At 47.9% G+C, this 14,437-nt stretch overlaps 1 protein-coding gene across 1 annotated transcript; it reads left to right on the top strand.

Moving 5' to 3' along the window:
* The first annotated feature begins 870 nt into the window (after window positions 1-870).
* On the top strand, window positions 871-10,487 carry UCMA (upper zone of growth plate and cartilage matrix associated). The gene is made up of 5 exons (XM_084781628.1): window positions 871-1,237; window positions 1,589-1,654; window positions 1,749-1,844; window positions 5,809-5,907; window positions 10,029-10,487. Exons 1-5 carry the CDS (start codon window positions 1,180-1,182, stop codon window positions 10,124-10,126), a joined length of 417 nt encoding a protein of 138 aa, XP_084637754.1. The 5' UTR covers window positions 871-1,179; the 3' UTR covers window positions 10,127-10,487.
* The last annotated feature ends 3,950 nt before the right edge of the window (window positions 10,488-14,437 follow it).

Genomic DNA, 14,437 nt, shown 5'->3' with positions numbered 1-14,437 from the left:
CCCAAAGGGCAATTCTTCAGCTGGTAGCAAAGAACCAATGATGGTTCATAACCATGGCTACCCCAGAAACACACTGGGAAATGTGAAAGGAACCGTGTCTTGGTGCTCCCCACTGCTTGGGCTGTGGTGGGCACTGGGAGGGTTCAAAGAAGTGGTTATTAGGAAGTACTGTGTGTGTGTGTGTGTGTGTGTGTGTGTGTGTGTGTGTGTGTGTGTCTATGAGCTAGCAGAGATCAGAAGAGCAGCAAGCACGCTTAAATGCTGAGCATCTCCCCAGCTTGGTTATAAAGAAGGTATAGCCGGGCTGGAGAGATGGCTCAGCCGTTACAGGCTCACAACCATAAATATAAGAAGTACAGCCATTTTGCTATTGTTGTCTTCCTCAGTCTCCACAAACCTAGAGTTCCATGTTTTAAAACTGTTTATAACTAATCCATTACCTTTGCAGCCATGGGGTTGAACCTTGGGCCTCACACATGGCAGGTAAACTCCCTACCACTGAGCTATATCTGTGGGCCGAGAGCTCCAAGGTTTACTGGACAGTACCCAGCCCAGGGAACAATGTATCAAGTGGGTATCTTGTGGGTATCATCAGAATGGCCACCTTGTCTCAGGAGCATCTCTAGCCATCATTAGGGTGTGCTCCAGATATTGGGGGCCATCCTTGTCCGACATCCAAATGCCAATGATCTCTGAGTAATTCCCTCTACCTAGGGGCCCCATATGTTTCAGCCATGGTTCCCAGGGTCCTACTTCACCTTGAGCAAATGCAAAGAATCCATTCAAACATGCCATTGGCCTCTCCCACCCTGACTCAGGCTGAGAATTCATCAGAGCACCTCCTTGGGCATGGATGTTGGAAAGATACTTCGAAACTGTTCCAGCCAGGGCCCCCATCAACTACAAGCTCCGCTTCTATGGAGGTTTTGCCAGGCGCCAAAAACATCTCCAGTATGCTGGCCTGGAGCAGCCAATGGAAACCACAGCCAGGACCCCTCCCACTTTGCCCCAGTGGCATCCCTACTTCCTGCCTCCTGTTTCTCTCCTCTCTCTCTCTCTTGCCTGTCTGCCTGACTCAGAAGTGAGGACTCACTGGGAAGCAGCTTTGGCAGCACTGGGGGTGCCCAGGACAGTTCACCTTATTATCTGCCCTGTGGTTTCTGGAGGCACACCATAAAGATGACCTGGAGATGGGTCATGCTTCTGTCTTCTCTCTCGGCCGTGGTGCTCCTGTGTAGTGAGTATGGGAGGGTCAAAGGGTGGGCTGCATTAGCTACACGTTAACTTACTATATGTAGGTAGATTTGTTCCGGTGGCTTGGGTAAGAAGGGGTGTTTTTCTTAAGGTAGATATTCTTGGGGTGGGGTTGGGGGGTGCACGTGCATGTGCAAAATAATGTAACACAGGAGAAAAATAGGAGACAAGCAACTCATTTGGTTGGTTCCCATAAAGGTTGCCTGGCCATGTGGCTGGTCTGCTAAGAGGCAGAGGACCCCACATGTAGTCTGGTTAGCCATTGTGCCCAGAACTATTGGAGCCGCATTGGGGCTTCTGAGGTTGCAGCCTTTCCCTGTCCCCTGTCCTGCAGTGCTCCAAGAGGGGACCAGTGCTTCTGTGGGCAGCAGACAGGCAGCCGGTGAGGAGGCGCAGGAAGGTGAGTCCAGGGGCTAACCCTATATGTGGGAGGACAGGTGGATCTTGCTCCCCTACTCCACGGTGGTTATGAAGACCTCTTTTCTGGTTTTAAGATATGAAACAGAAGATTTTCGTGCAAGAATCTGATGCCTCGAATTTCCTCAAGAGGCGTGGCAAGCGGTCTCCTAAGTCCCGAGATGAAGCCAATGGTAAGGATGCTGGGTGGTGTCCCTGTCACAACGGAAGACCAAAGCCCTTGGATATTAGGGTGACTAGAGCTCTAAATGAGCAACAGTACCATATTTGGGGTGAATGAGGTCACTCAATGGGTGTAGGTGACCTGAATTCAATCCTTGGACCGCACATGATAGAAGACCACTAACTCCTACAAGGTGGTCTCTGACCTCCATATGCACACTGTGGCATGCACATGTCCCTAACAAATGAAATAAATAAAAGCATAGAAATGGCGCTATATATCACTGGTTGTGGGTCACAGGCTGGGTGGCACCAGAGTAACTAACGAACAATAAAAACTATGCCACTATCAAGAGCAACAAGACGCATCCAGATTCAGAAAGTAGGGGTGGGGGGAAGCTTAGACAGAATGTCAGCTAGGTCTACAGGGAAGAGGCCACTTCAGTGTGTTTTAAGGGGTAGTGGCATGGTGCATCCAGGGCAACAGTGTGGCTCTCAGGGGACAAGCACCAGGGATGCAAGTGCTAAGATGAGTAGTAGTAGTGACAGCTCCACTGATGAGTGGCCTTAGCCCAATCCTCTCTGTGATTCCTGTCTTGCTATCTGTAAGCCCAGGGAAGAGGCTGGGGGCAATGTGGCCAGAGAGGGAGCTGATGTGGGTTTTGTTTGTTTGTTTTGTTTTCTTCAGTTTAATTTTCTTTGGGTTTTGGAGTCTCCAGTATTCTGCCTGGTCCTTGACCTTCCGACCAAGGAGGCGCTGGAGTTTCCCTACCCCTGAAATTGATTCTCACAAGCCTCTGAGCTCAGAACAACACCCTGTCTGAGTCTGTCTGTGGCTTGATTCTTTCCTTGTGCATGCGGATGAATGAACTCTTTGTCCCTTACCACCCTCAGCAAGGTGACTTCTTGTTCAGGAAAAAACAGCCGGATTATTTTCAAACGATGGGGAAGAACAGAGATGGAAACGCTTACAGATCATTCTTTTGTGAAAATTGGAGAAGGCTAGCCAACCCCAGGAGGAAAATGGCCAGACCGCACGCAGGCTGCCATTCGAAGTGGACGTCTGTCTGTGCTAGAGCCGCAGTCCTTGATTGTAACCAGAGAAGCAACTTCTGGCAGACCCTGGGGGAGGCAAATACCTTCTGTCCTGTCAAAGTGACTCAGAATAATGAGGTGCATGATTAACCCTGAGGTCTCTCACGATGGATGGAAGCTCAGTTAGGCAGGCAGCGGGAGGAGACCCAGAAAAAAATATAAAGCAGATAAGCAGGTCTTCACATAGGTCCATCAGCCGAGTTCTGTAGACAGGTCGGAGAGCATGACCTTAGAGTTCAAGTTAACTTGAACTTAGAACTGCTTTAGAGTGAGAAGTGTGTATGTGTGTGTGTGTTTGCACATGTGCATGTGCACGTTCATGCACATGGAGGCCAGAAGACAACTTCAAGTGTTGTTTCTAAGTTGCTGTCCTTTTTTTTTTTTTTTAAATGAGGCAGGGTCTCTCAGTAACCTGGAAACCTGCCAGCAAGACTGTAGGACACGTGCCTCCACCATCCCAGCTCTGGGATTACAGTTACTTTATACAATGTATACAATGTATATGTTGGCAGATATTATAAAACACCATTTTGGTGGAGGATGGACTCATTTTCTGTAATTGTTACATCAGGTGTCCAATATTTGGATGCTTTCTTTTACCAAGATGCCTCTACAGGAACGGGTAGTCACTCATGATGTCCCTCCTAAGAGCTGAGCGCCCCCTACCCCCCTCTGCAGCAGCTTTGTGCTGTCTACAGCCACATCAGAGCCTCCAGTGAGTTAGAAGGGAGATGCTGTCATGCACTGTGTGCTGGGCCAGGCAGCTGTGTGGTCTCTGCTAGGTCACCACACTTCTCTGAGCTTGAATCACCTCTTAGGGATGGACTGGATGATGTCTCATTTCTGTGAGGAAAAAGTTTTCTACCACTGTAAAGAAAGGCAGAACTTTGTGAAGAAACAAAGGATGTCCCTTACAAATCTGCACTGAGGCAAATTCACAGAAAGCCTGGTTTTGATGAGTTAATTAGTATTCACAGATTTACTTATTAATATAAGCTTCTTTCTTTCAGGAGAGGTTTGCGATCTTCTTCCTCTTTTCTTCCGTATTACCTTATTTCTTTTTTTCCTCCTTTGCTCCATCAACAAAACAAACAAAACACCCCTTTGTTGATTTACCCTGGGTTGTGTTTGTTGTGTGTGCGTGTCTAGGCCACAGCATGTGTGTGCAGGGGTCAGGTCTGTTTGTGGAAATTGAGTCTCTCCTGTCATGTGGCTTCTGTGGTTCAAAGCAGCTTTTTGGTAAGCACCCTGTTGCTGAGCCATCTTCTCGCCCTCCTCGCTGCCTCTCTCTCCTCTCCTTCTGCTTTGCCCTTTCTCCAGTGTTAGGTGCTGACTTCAAGGCCTCGTGCATGCTGGGCAAGTTCCGGACTCTGTACTGTGGAGCGCTGATGGGTACCGTAGCTACCTCAGCGGTTCTGCTTCTTGTTCCCCTCTTGCACAGAGGAGTTGCCAGGCAACAAGCACTGTAGTCCAGTCTGTGATGTAAGGGGACCTCTGCCTTGACAATGCAAGGCCAGCTGAGGGGCCCATTCTTCCTAAAGGCTTGTGACCCACAGGTCTTCACTGCATTTTCCAGTTGAAGAACCTTTAAAGAGCTTTAAGGATCATCTTCCAGAAAGCATAGCTCTCGATATTTAATTCTAGACACCATCATGCAAGTAAAGTTTATTGGAATATTATTGCTATTTTTGTAGTGCTGGGAATTGAACCCAAGGTCTTGAACATTCTAGGCAAGTGCTCTACCACAAAGTCTTACTCTCTAGCTTGTTGACACATCCTTCTTAACTGCATGGCACAGTTGTCCCTCTTAAGAAGTGGATGGTGCCAGGCATGGTGGAGCATACCTTTAATCCCAGTACTCGGAAGGCAGAGACAGGCAGATTGCTGTGAGTTTGAGGCCAGCCTGGTCTACAAAGCGAATTCAGGACAGCCAAGGCTATACAGAGAAACCCTGTCTCAACCCCTCCCCACCCCCAAAGAAGTGGATGGCATCTTTCTCTGACTTTATATTTTTAAATTACATTTATGCATCTTTTTTGTATGTAGCAAGTGCTGACACTTATGCACCAGTTTGTATGTGTACATGTATTTTGTATGTAGCAGGTGCATGCCTGCTATAGCACATAAGATGTCAATGGAGTCGGTTCTCTTCTACCATATGGGTCCTAGGGATTGAGTCACATCATCAGACTTGGTGACATGCACTTTTACCCACTGAGGCATCCTGCCAGCCCAGCTTTACACTTTTAATCTGTGCTAATCCCACACCCCCTGGCTGAGACAGGTGCTCAGAATGGACTCCAAGGTATTTATCAATGTGAGGTTAATTTCTTTAATTGCATTTTTACTTTATTGCATGGATGTTTTGCATGTATGTCTGTGCATGAAGTGCATGTCTGGGGCCCATGGAGGCCGGAATAGGGCACTGGATTCCCTGAAACTGGAGTTACCAATGGTTGTGAGCTGTCATGTGGGTGCTGGGAATCAAACGCAGGTCCCCTGGAAGAACAGCCAGTGCTCTTAACTGCTAAGCTCTCTCTCCAGCCCTGAGGTTAACATTCAAGCCAACTAATCTTTAGAGTTCATATCCCATCATGGAAGTTCAAGTTTCTAAGTGGTCTGGTACTTGGATCTAAACTTGTGAGAGAAGCAAAGCACTTTCCCCTTTTGGACCTCCGTCTTCTCATTGGCAAAATGGGGCCACCAGAGAAAATGGCCTCCCAGGCCCTGTGTTTTAAAGTCCAGGTGAGGCATAAACCATTTCGGCGAAGCCCTTGGCCACCCCTCTCCGCATCAGATCCCGTTTCTCAGGTACAGTGTGCTGCCCCTCACACACGTGCCCACCTTGCTCCTTTCTCAAGAGCAACTCTGTCTTCACAGCGGAAACCAGGCAGAGGCTGCGGGACGGTGAGCTGCGGAGAGAGTATTATGAGGAACAGAGAAACGAGTTTGAGAACTTCGTGGAGGAACAAAGAGATGGTAAGCGCTCTCTGGCAGCATCCTTGGGGGATGAGAGCGCTGTGAGGAAAGCCTAGGCTGGCCTTCATGTCCCCCTGATGCTGACGGAAGGAGGGGGGGGGCAAGGGTGGAGGAACCATCTTCAATTCCTATCCGTGGTAGACGTGAAGAAAACAAGTCCCCAAAATTGCTATGCAGACTTAAAACATTGTGGAAAGGGATAAAGGACATAGGGGTTGGGGACACAGCGGCTTGGGGGACGGTGGAGACCAGGGAGTTATTGGCTAACTGTATAGAAATAAAACTCCTCCATCTCTGTTTTGGAATCTGGTTGGGTGGCTCTAAGCACCCAAAACTGTGCCTTGGCTCCCGCGGGGCCACTAGTGAACATCAAAGTCACGACCTTAAGTTCCTCAGGTGGCAATGCACCAGTTCCAGGTGCCACTTTACTCAAGAAAACAAAGGCCAGTTACCTATTCATTACAATCAGTGTCCTGTTTTCCTTTTTTGCATTTTTATGGGTGTGCGTGTGTGCTTGTGTGTGCACATATGGGAGGTACGTGGTTGGTATCAGGAACCATCCTCAATGTTCTTCGCTGACGCACAGCCTCCCAAGCCAATCTAGAGCTTGTCCATATGGCTAGACTCAGTGTCCAGCTTGCTTTGGCACTCCCGTCTTACCTTCTGAGGCTCAGGGCGCCATGCCCACCTAGCATTTTATATGGATTTTGGAGATCTGAATTACGGTCTTCACACTTGTGTCTGGCAAGTTCATTATCTGCTATGCCGTCTCTCCAGCCCACAGCATCCCTTTGATCAAGAGAACTGACATCATGAAAGCACTGGTTCTTTTTACCCTGCCTTGTATCTGACTTCTAATAGCTATATTCCATCTTGGCCTCTCAATCACCCAGTAGCAACATGGATCCTGAAAAGCTTTTTCCACATGGTTTTCTGTTCCTTTACTCATCGATTGGAGGTGCCCTTGTCACTAAGCCTTTGCTCTTGTCAATAGGATACAAAAGATGCAGAGAGCCTAGTGTCTCAGACGAGGCAAGAGGCTCATTTCCTTTCTTCACGTGGGGTTCCTAGCTGCTCTCAGGGCACTTTTGAGCCAGGCCTCTGTGGAGGAGGTGTGGGTAGAGATAGGAGTTCAGGAAGGTTCTGCCTGAACCCCAGCTGGCTAATGGTCTCGTGTCACCCACAGCAAACACCCAAAGGGACACTTAATGGAAAGAGAGGGAGTGAAAAAGGAGAGACGGAGAACGGTTTAGTGGGGGAGGATGAGGTATAAATATTTCTCTTTTGGTCTTTTCCAATTGCAAGTCTGGCACGCTCCCACACAGTCTCTTGGAACCTTCTGGTGCACGGCTTGGGTACAATGCTCGCATTCAGGTTTTTGTTACCAAAATCGGCTTTCAAGTCAGGCTCATGGGCTCTGATGGGTAAGGAGGTTGTTCCTCCAAGGGCTCTATGAAGATTGCTGCTGCTGGGGGCTGGGGGCTAAAAGCTGTGCCTATCGCCCTGCAGGGAGCACCTAGGCTAAGCCATGCAAGCAGGTGTTGGGCTCGCTTCCTAGCAAACCAAACTTTCTTGGGAACATAGTGTAAAAACTCAGACTGTCACCTCAGGGGCAAACGCTTATGTAAATGTTGGTGTTGTTAGAGATTCGGCCTTGGCAGGCGGCTGAGGACAGCTGTCTTGTTTTTAAAACCTGAGGCTTTGGAACCCAAATTTCCTTCAGTGTGAGTTTTACTCTCACTGTTCCTAATGACACTTGACACGGGTGCCATCTTAAGTGTCTCGGACCTTTGCCAGGCCTAGTGGTGCTGGTATATAATCCCAGCACTTACTTGGGTGGATTGAAGAAGAGGAAATCTCAGCTTCGAAGCCAGCCTGGGCTACACAGTGAAACCAAAAACCCAAGACCAAAACAAAACAAAAACCAAGCAAAACATACTCTTTTCAAATATCTACCACATGGGTGGAGAAACTCACTCTTTTCTCTTTCATGATGAATTGGGATGTGGAGGTTATTGCCTAGAGAATATTAAGACAGTGGTCCTTGCGCCCCACCCACACAGAGAAGCACAGCAGGGCAGACGCTGCTGGGGACTGTCATTAGAGTAGCCGTGGGCATTGAGCACTTGTACGGAACTGTCTGATCTCTGCCACGTTCCTCTGGAGATAGGCCTTACTATTTCCACTTTACAGACTGAGAGAGTGCACCTTGGAAAGGGTACACAGTCCCACATGAGGATGTGCTAGGAGATGGCCTAGGATGGGTGCTCAGTGTTAGCCAGCAAAGCTGCTACTCTTCTCCACCACTGGTCATCACATTGCTGGAGGCCTAGAGGCATCTTCCCACTGGTCCACAAGGATGATGGAATCAGCAGGGTAAACAAAGTTGCCATATAAAGGTCTCTCTAGAGCTCAATAAGGGAAGGAAAAAAGAGAGTAAGCCTAGTTCTCCATAGAATTAAAAAAAAATTTTTTTTGAAACAGAGTTTCTCTGTGTAACAGCCCTGACTGTCCTGGATTTGCTTTGTAGACCAGGCTAGCATCAAACCCACAGAGATCTGCCTGCCTCTGCCTCTCAAGTACTGGGATTAAAGGCGTGTGCCACCACCACCTGGCCATAGAATAAATTTTTTTTAAAAGATGTATTTATTTATTACATATACAGTGTTATGCCTGTATACCAGAGTAGGGCACCAGATCTGATTATAGACGGTTGTGAGCCACCATATGGCTGCTGGGATTTGAACTCAGGACCTCTGGAAGAGCAGCCAATGCTCCTAATTGCTGAGCCATCTTTCTAGCCCCTAGAATTAATTTTTGAAAAAAGTTGAACTCACTACACCTGCCCTCATTCTCTCTGTCTCGGCATGACTGTCACAAGGGTCCAGCTGTTTGGACCATTGAATACACCTGCGACTTTTTCCTGGCAGGTCCCATGGCAACCTGATTTCAGTTAGCAGTCTTATTTTTGAGCTCTCCCAGTGAGCTGCTTCATAAAAGCAGCTAATTGTTGTTGCCTAATCAACAACGAAGTGATGCTCCATCAACTTCTAGGTCAAAGTCCACACCTTGAAGAGGCGTTGTTACATAGAGCTTGGAAAAAAATATGTCTGAAAGGGTAAAACCCCACTAGGGCTGGTCTCTGTGTTTAGCTGGTTGTTTCAGGTACAAAATACAGAAGGGGATTTTCAGCCCCAGGCGGGGTGTCCACTGTAGGCTCACACAGAACTGAGACGGCCTCAGGCGCCACAGTGTCTGAAACTTGCTTCGTCTGTCCCCTTTCTATCTAGGTTTGCCAACACAACTCTGTTTTTAAAACTTACAAAATATAGCCCACGCAAGGTATGGTGGCACACATCTGTAATCCCAGCACTCAGGAAGTTGAGGCAGGAGGATCGTGAGTTTGAGGTCAGCCTGATCTGCCCACTAAGACTTTATTTCAAAAAGGCAAAACAGAAGGAAACAATTTATAGAGAGAAAGTACCCATGATGCACTGTTCCATGCTGACAATAATTTTCATGTTTTCCTTTAAGTTATTTTATGTTATTTGTGTGTGTGTGTGTGTGTGTGTGTGTGTGTGTGTGTGTGTGTGTGTGTGTGTGTGTGTAGATGAGAGAACAGGTTGTTGGGGCTGTTTCTCTTCTCTCATCTGAGTTTTAGGGATGGAGCTCAGGTCGTCAGGCCTAACAACAAGCACTACCCCGAGACAACGGTCTCACTGGCCCCACGTGTGCGTTTTTCAAGGTGTGGCTTGTGTCCCCGTGTGGCCGTTATGATGTTACTTGTTACTTCCATGTCTAATTGTCCGTTTAAGCCAGTGACTGCATAAGACTCTCCTCACTGTTGGCAGTACAGATAAGGCAGCCGGATGCTGCCCTTGGTTTCAGTTCTGCTGACAGCGAGCTATGGCCTTTATCCTCTAGATTGATCCAAAATAGAAACCTTTGTACACATGTTCATCAGCCTCTTCCAGCTCTGACCTTGGAAGTCTCCAGGACCTGCAGGGGACACTTAGCTCAGTGTCCCTTCAGCAGGTGCTGTGGGCTGAAGGCTAACCAACAACTGCTCCTGGGTCAGGTGTCTTCTAGTCTTCACAATGGCCTTTGTCTTTCCTCCTCAGAGCAGGAAGAGAGGACCAGGGAGGCCGTGGAGCAGTGGCGACAGTGGCACTATGATGGCCTGTACCCTCCCTACCTCTACAACCGTCACCACATCTGACCTCACCCTCAAGCAACTGGGGAGGAAGAACATGAAACATACTACATGAAACATTTCTCCCCCAGACAGATCCTCAGCAGGAAGCTCCCGCGCTGCCCTAGTCGACATCCCCAGGGAGCACTCACCCTCTGTTCTGATGCCTTAGGATGCCTGGCTTTTGCTTCTTTATGGATAACTTTCTTTTCTTTTTTTGAGGTGAGCAACCACCTGTGGTTCTTCCCAGCATCAAATTTAAGTGCTGTCCCCTCACTTAGCCACCGGAAACGTAATCAGAATGCCCACGGGATAGGACAGTTAAAAGGATCGCAGCAAAAAGAGTTTAAGTTTGCTTATGGGCTATTAATAAAAGTACTCAACTAACCTTGTGTGTCATTGCCACAAAACTCCAAGGGAGCTGCCGTGTGTCTGTGTCATGCTAAGCACATGCTCTACCACTGAACTACGCCCCAGGCCTAACTCTAAATACTGAAACACTGTGGGCAGGCAGAATGGAGGAACCACCTTTTCTGAGTGCCTAGTGCTCTGCTCTCAAAACTCGGAAGAATCAAGCTTGGAATCCAAGTCCCATCAGAGCAAAAGCCAAACCCAAGTCCAGTTCCCAGGAGCATAGCGTACTTTTGTAGCTCCACGGGTGCACGGTCATCTCTTTCCCCATTTCTCTTTTCCTATGGAGTATTTGTGTGGGGCCTCTTTCCTGGAAACTTCTTTACGGTGCTCATGGTGCACGTTGGCCCAATTTCCACACCAGGAAGTTTCTCTGCGGAGCAACAGGTACCCAGAGAAATTTCTGTGCTTTTGAGTTTTCCCTCCATAACTGTTTTATACTGAAAGCACTGGCGCTGTTGGGGTGTGGGCTGTGCTGCCCTCACACATGCCGTGGGCTACACTAGTGTCCGAGTCCCTACTCTTCCTACAGCAAGGTGCCGGAACGTGGGCTCCAGCTTCTACACATTCAAGCCGGAGACATAGCAGTTTGAAAACATTCACAGGTGAGTCTCAAGGACACGGGACCATTACCGGTGCCATCTCACCTTTAGCCGTCAGACCTCGGGAGGTTACCAGTGTGCACCCACCTGCACGCCGTGCATATTCCTGCCCCAATGCTTTTGGGTAAGGCTCCACAGAAAGGCTGTTCAGGAGCCCATCACCATAGTGTGGATCTGGACTGCCCGCCAAAGGCCAGTGTTAAAAAGCTTGGCGTTCAATTTTGATTTTGAGCTACTGGAAGGAGGTAGGAACTTCCACAGGTGAGTCCCAGAGGAGGCATTCTGGGACAAACCTGCAAGGGTGTTCATTATGTACTGCCATGCCTTCCCCCGACCCCCTTCTCTGTCTCTCTCTGTCTCTCTGTCTCTTTCTCCCCCCCCCCCCCCCCCCGTCACTGTCTCTCTCTCTTGTTGTTGACCATGGAATCGAGTGTCATATGTCCTGACATGATGATAGGCCTCATGCAAAGCCATAGGGTCAGTCAATCACGGATCGAAGCCTTCAACCCAAGAAGGAACAGAACTTTTCTCTTTATAAACTGCTTGTCCACACGCGTTTGTTATGGGAATCGCTAACAGCTGTTGCTCCACACTGCCCTCGAGACATGCCATGCAGCTGGGAGTTGGCATATGCTAACAGCGGTAGAACCATAAACTAAAGGCGTGGGAAGTAACTCAGGCTATTTTTATTACGTCATTACCTGAGTGTGCTGGGGTTACATGGCAGATACTGCGGCTCAATGTTCTGAAGATAGCAATCTCAGCCCAGTCTCTGAGGCGAACTAGAGAAAGCAGTCAGGTTTGAGCAGGGCAAAGGGCAGAGATGGTCTTCTCTGCTTTACTAGGTAAGAGAGTCACTTACACAGATCTCACCTGCTTCCTGTCCCACCCCAAAGGGGCGGATTTACAAATCAGATCCACATCTGGATTAGAAATCCCAGAGTAAACACCTTCGTCCATACCTTCTGGCCCACCACACTTGAGAGATGGTGAGCCTTTCTATAGGGCTGGCTAACAAGTGGGCAGTGATGTGAGCTCAGCCTGCGGTGGGGAGGCTGGACTACATGTTGTTGGGCGAAGGATCCAAGGGAGGTGGGACTGTGGTCACTTAAACTGTTCTTTTGACTGGCCACGAGATAAACAACCACACAGGCCTTGAGAATGTGCCGGGTGTGGTAGCGCATGCCTGTGATCCCAGCACTTGGGAGGCAGAGGCAGGAGGATCTCTGTGAGTTCGAGGCCAGCCTGGTCTACAAAGTTGCCCAGGACAGCCAAGGCTGCACAGAGAAATGGTGTCTCAAAAGACCAACTAAACAACCCAAACCAAACACACACACACACACACACACACACACACACACACACACACACACACACACATCAAAACAAAAATATAAAACAAAAAACTTTACTCTGTGATAGGTAATTAGGAAGACAAAGTACTTTCCAAACTGATTACAGTTGTCTCTTGGTATCTGAGGAAGACTGGGTCCCAGGCCTACCAATATCTAAAGATGCTTGTCTCTAATATAAACAGTGTATGTAGCAGCATTTGCATATAATCTCCCACACTCTCTTGTGTGCCCCAGTTCATCTCTAGATCATGTAAACATAACACAATGTAAATGGAATGTACTATTTTCAAATTAGTATTTTCAGAACGGTGACCAAAATTTCATAGTCCGAGCAGATGCAGTCTTTGTCTCCCGTGTTTTCAATCCGCGGTTGTTAAGCTGGAGAGTGCAAACCCCCCACATAGCTGCGTTACACACCCTGCAGGGCAACAGAAGACAGGTGAAGCACCGCTCTCTCTGCTTTCATCCACACCGTCTGGTGGGCACCTCCTCCTCCAGGCTAGTGAACGGGATAGATGGCAGCAGCATTGTTGCATTCTGACCCAGGGCCATCGCACACAGCCACCTGCCTGCTGTGTGTCTGAAGGAAGGAACACTGACACCAAGTAGATGCCCCAAAGCAAATAAGGTTTGGGAGAACAGCCAGTTAAAACAAAAAAGTAAATAAAACAAACCCCTAAACAGGCTGCCCTTGCCTCTTCAATGGCCGCACTTGGCTTGCTGGCTCTAGATAAAGAATTCTGGCCCCGAGGGGCTGGGTCAGAACCCTTTTACCTCATTCAACCTCGTCCTTAACAAGGGGTTCATTATACTTAGGTCTTCAAACTCAGCCTAGAATTCCTTCACTAAGAGCCAAGCACTGCCATGCTCTGGTGAGAACGATGCCAAAATTAACAAGACCCGGAATCCAAGTGACCACATTTCATAGGCAACTAGTAATGCAGCAATTTGTACTTGGAGACTGGCCTTGTCAAGTGTGGCTTCTGGGACGTGCTTTTACTCTTTTCTGTTCTTTCATCACTAGCCCCTCATTCTGAGGGGATTGAGAGCAAATGTGTCAAAAATTTCTTACTAATTTCTATTCATTGGTCACACATGTTTTATTTACAAACACTGGGAGGTGGGGGCTCAGCTGGGAGGAGGACTAGTAAAGTGCATGCTTACGGAGTCCAAGGTCCTTGACTCAATTCCTAGCACCACCCAAAACAAATTAAGGCAGTGACTAAAGGAACTGTGTGTGCTCCCAGGGCCATTTATTTATTTACTGACTTTCTGAAAAGAGGCTGGGGATTTTCCTAAGGCCCCTAACGAGTCTTGCATTTTCTGTATACTTGTCATGTGCTTTCCCCCCTTTGGTTGGGTTATTCAACTGCTAAAGAATTTTCAAACAATAGCGTTCTAATGCTTTAGTAAGATCTTTATAATTTGGGTTGGAGAGATGGTCAAAGAGTAAAACTGCCTGGTGCCAAGCCTGATGCCGTGAGTTCAATCCCCAACACTCACGTGGTAGAAGCAGAGAGCCAACTACTGCCAAGCTGTCCTCTGACCTCATGCACATTTGCTAAACTCTATCACTTGCTTTTTTTTTTAAATTTTGAGACAAGGTTTCTCTGTGTCACCATGGCTGTCCTTGAACTCACAGAGATCCACCTGCTTCTGCCTCCAGAATGCTGGGACTAATGGCATGTGCCAGCACCACCCAACTGCTATTTATTCTTTATCTCTGTTTTTTTTTTTTTTTTAATATAGTGAACTCACTCATTCAGAAGTAAAATTAGGGCTAGTGCAGATTAGTCTCTAGACCAGTGGTTCTCAAACTGTGGGTTGTGACCCTTTCTTTTGGGAGGAGGCTGAGCAACCCTTCACAGAGGTTGTATATCGGGCACCCTGCATATTAGATGTTTACATCATAACTTATAACAGTAGTGAAATTAACGTTAGAAAGTAGCAACAAAAGTTTTATGTTTGGG

Source organism: Acomys minous (assembly GCF_964271855.1).
Source record: "Acomys minous genome assembly, chromosome: 5".
Classification (NCBI taxonomy): Eukaryota; Metazoa; Chordata; class Mammalia; order Rodentia; family Muridae; genus Acomys; species Acomys minous.
The sequence above is the reverse complement of the archived record's forward strand: the minus strand, read 5'-3'. Positions and strand labels throughout refer to the sequence as shown.

Excerpts from the sequence above, each read along its gene's own strand:
- UCMA (XM_084781628.1), top strand. The coding sequence starts at position 1,180 with ATGACCTGGAGATGGGTCATGCTTCTGTCTTCTCTCTCGGCCGTGGTG. Across the intron at positions 1,238-1,588 it reads GGCCGTGGTGCTCCTGTGTA|TGCTCCAAGAGGGGACCAGT; the intron begins GTGAGTATGGGA and ends CCTGTCCTGCAG. Across the intron at positions 1,845-5,808 it reads GTCCCGAGATGAAGCCAATG|CGGAAACCAGGCAGAGGCTG; the intron begins GTAAGGATGCTG and ends CTGTCTTCACAG.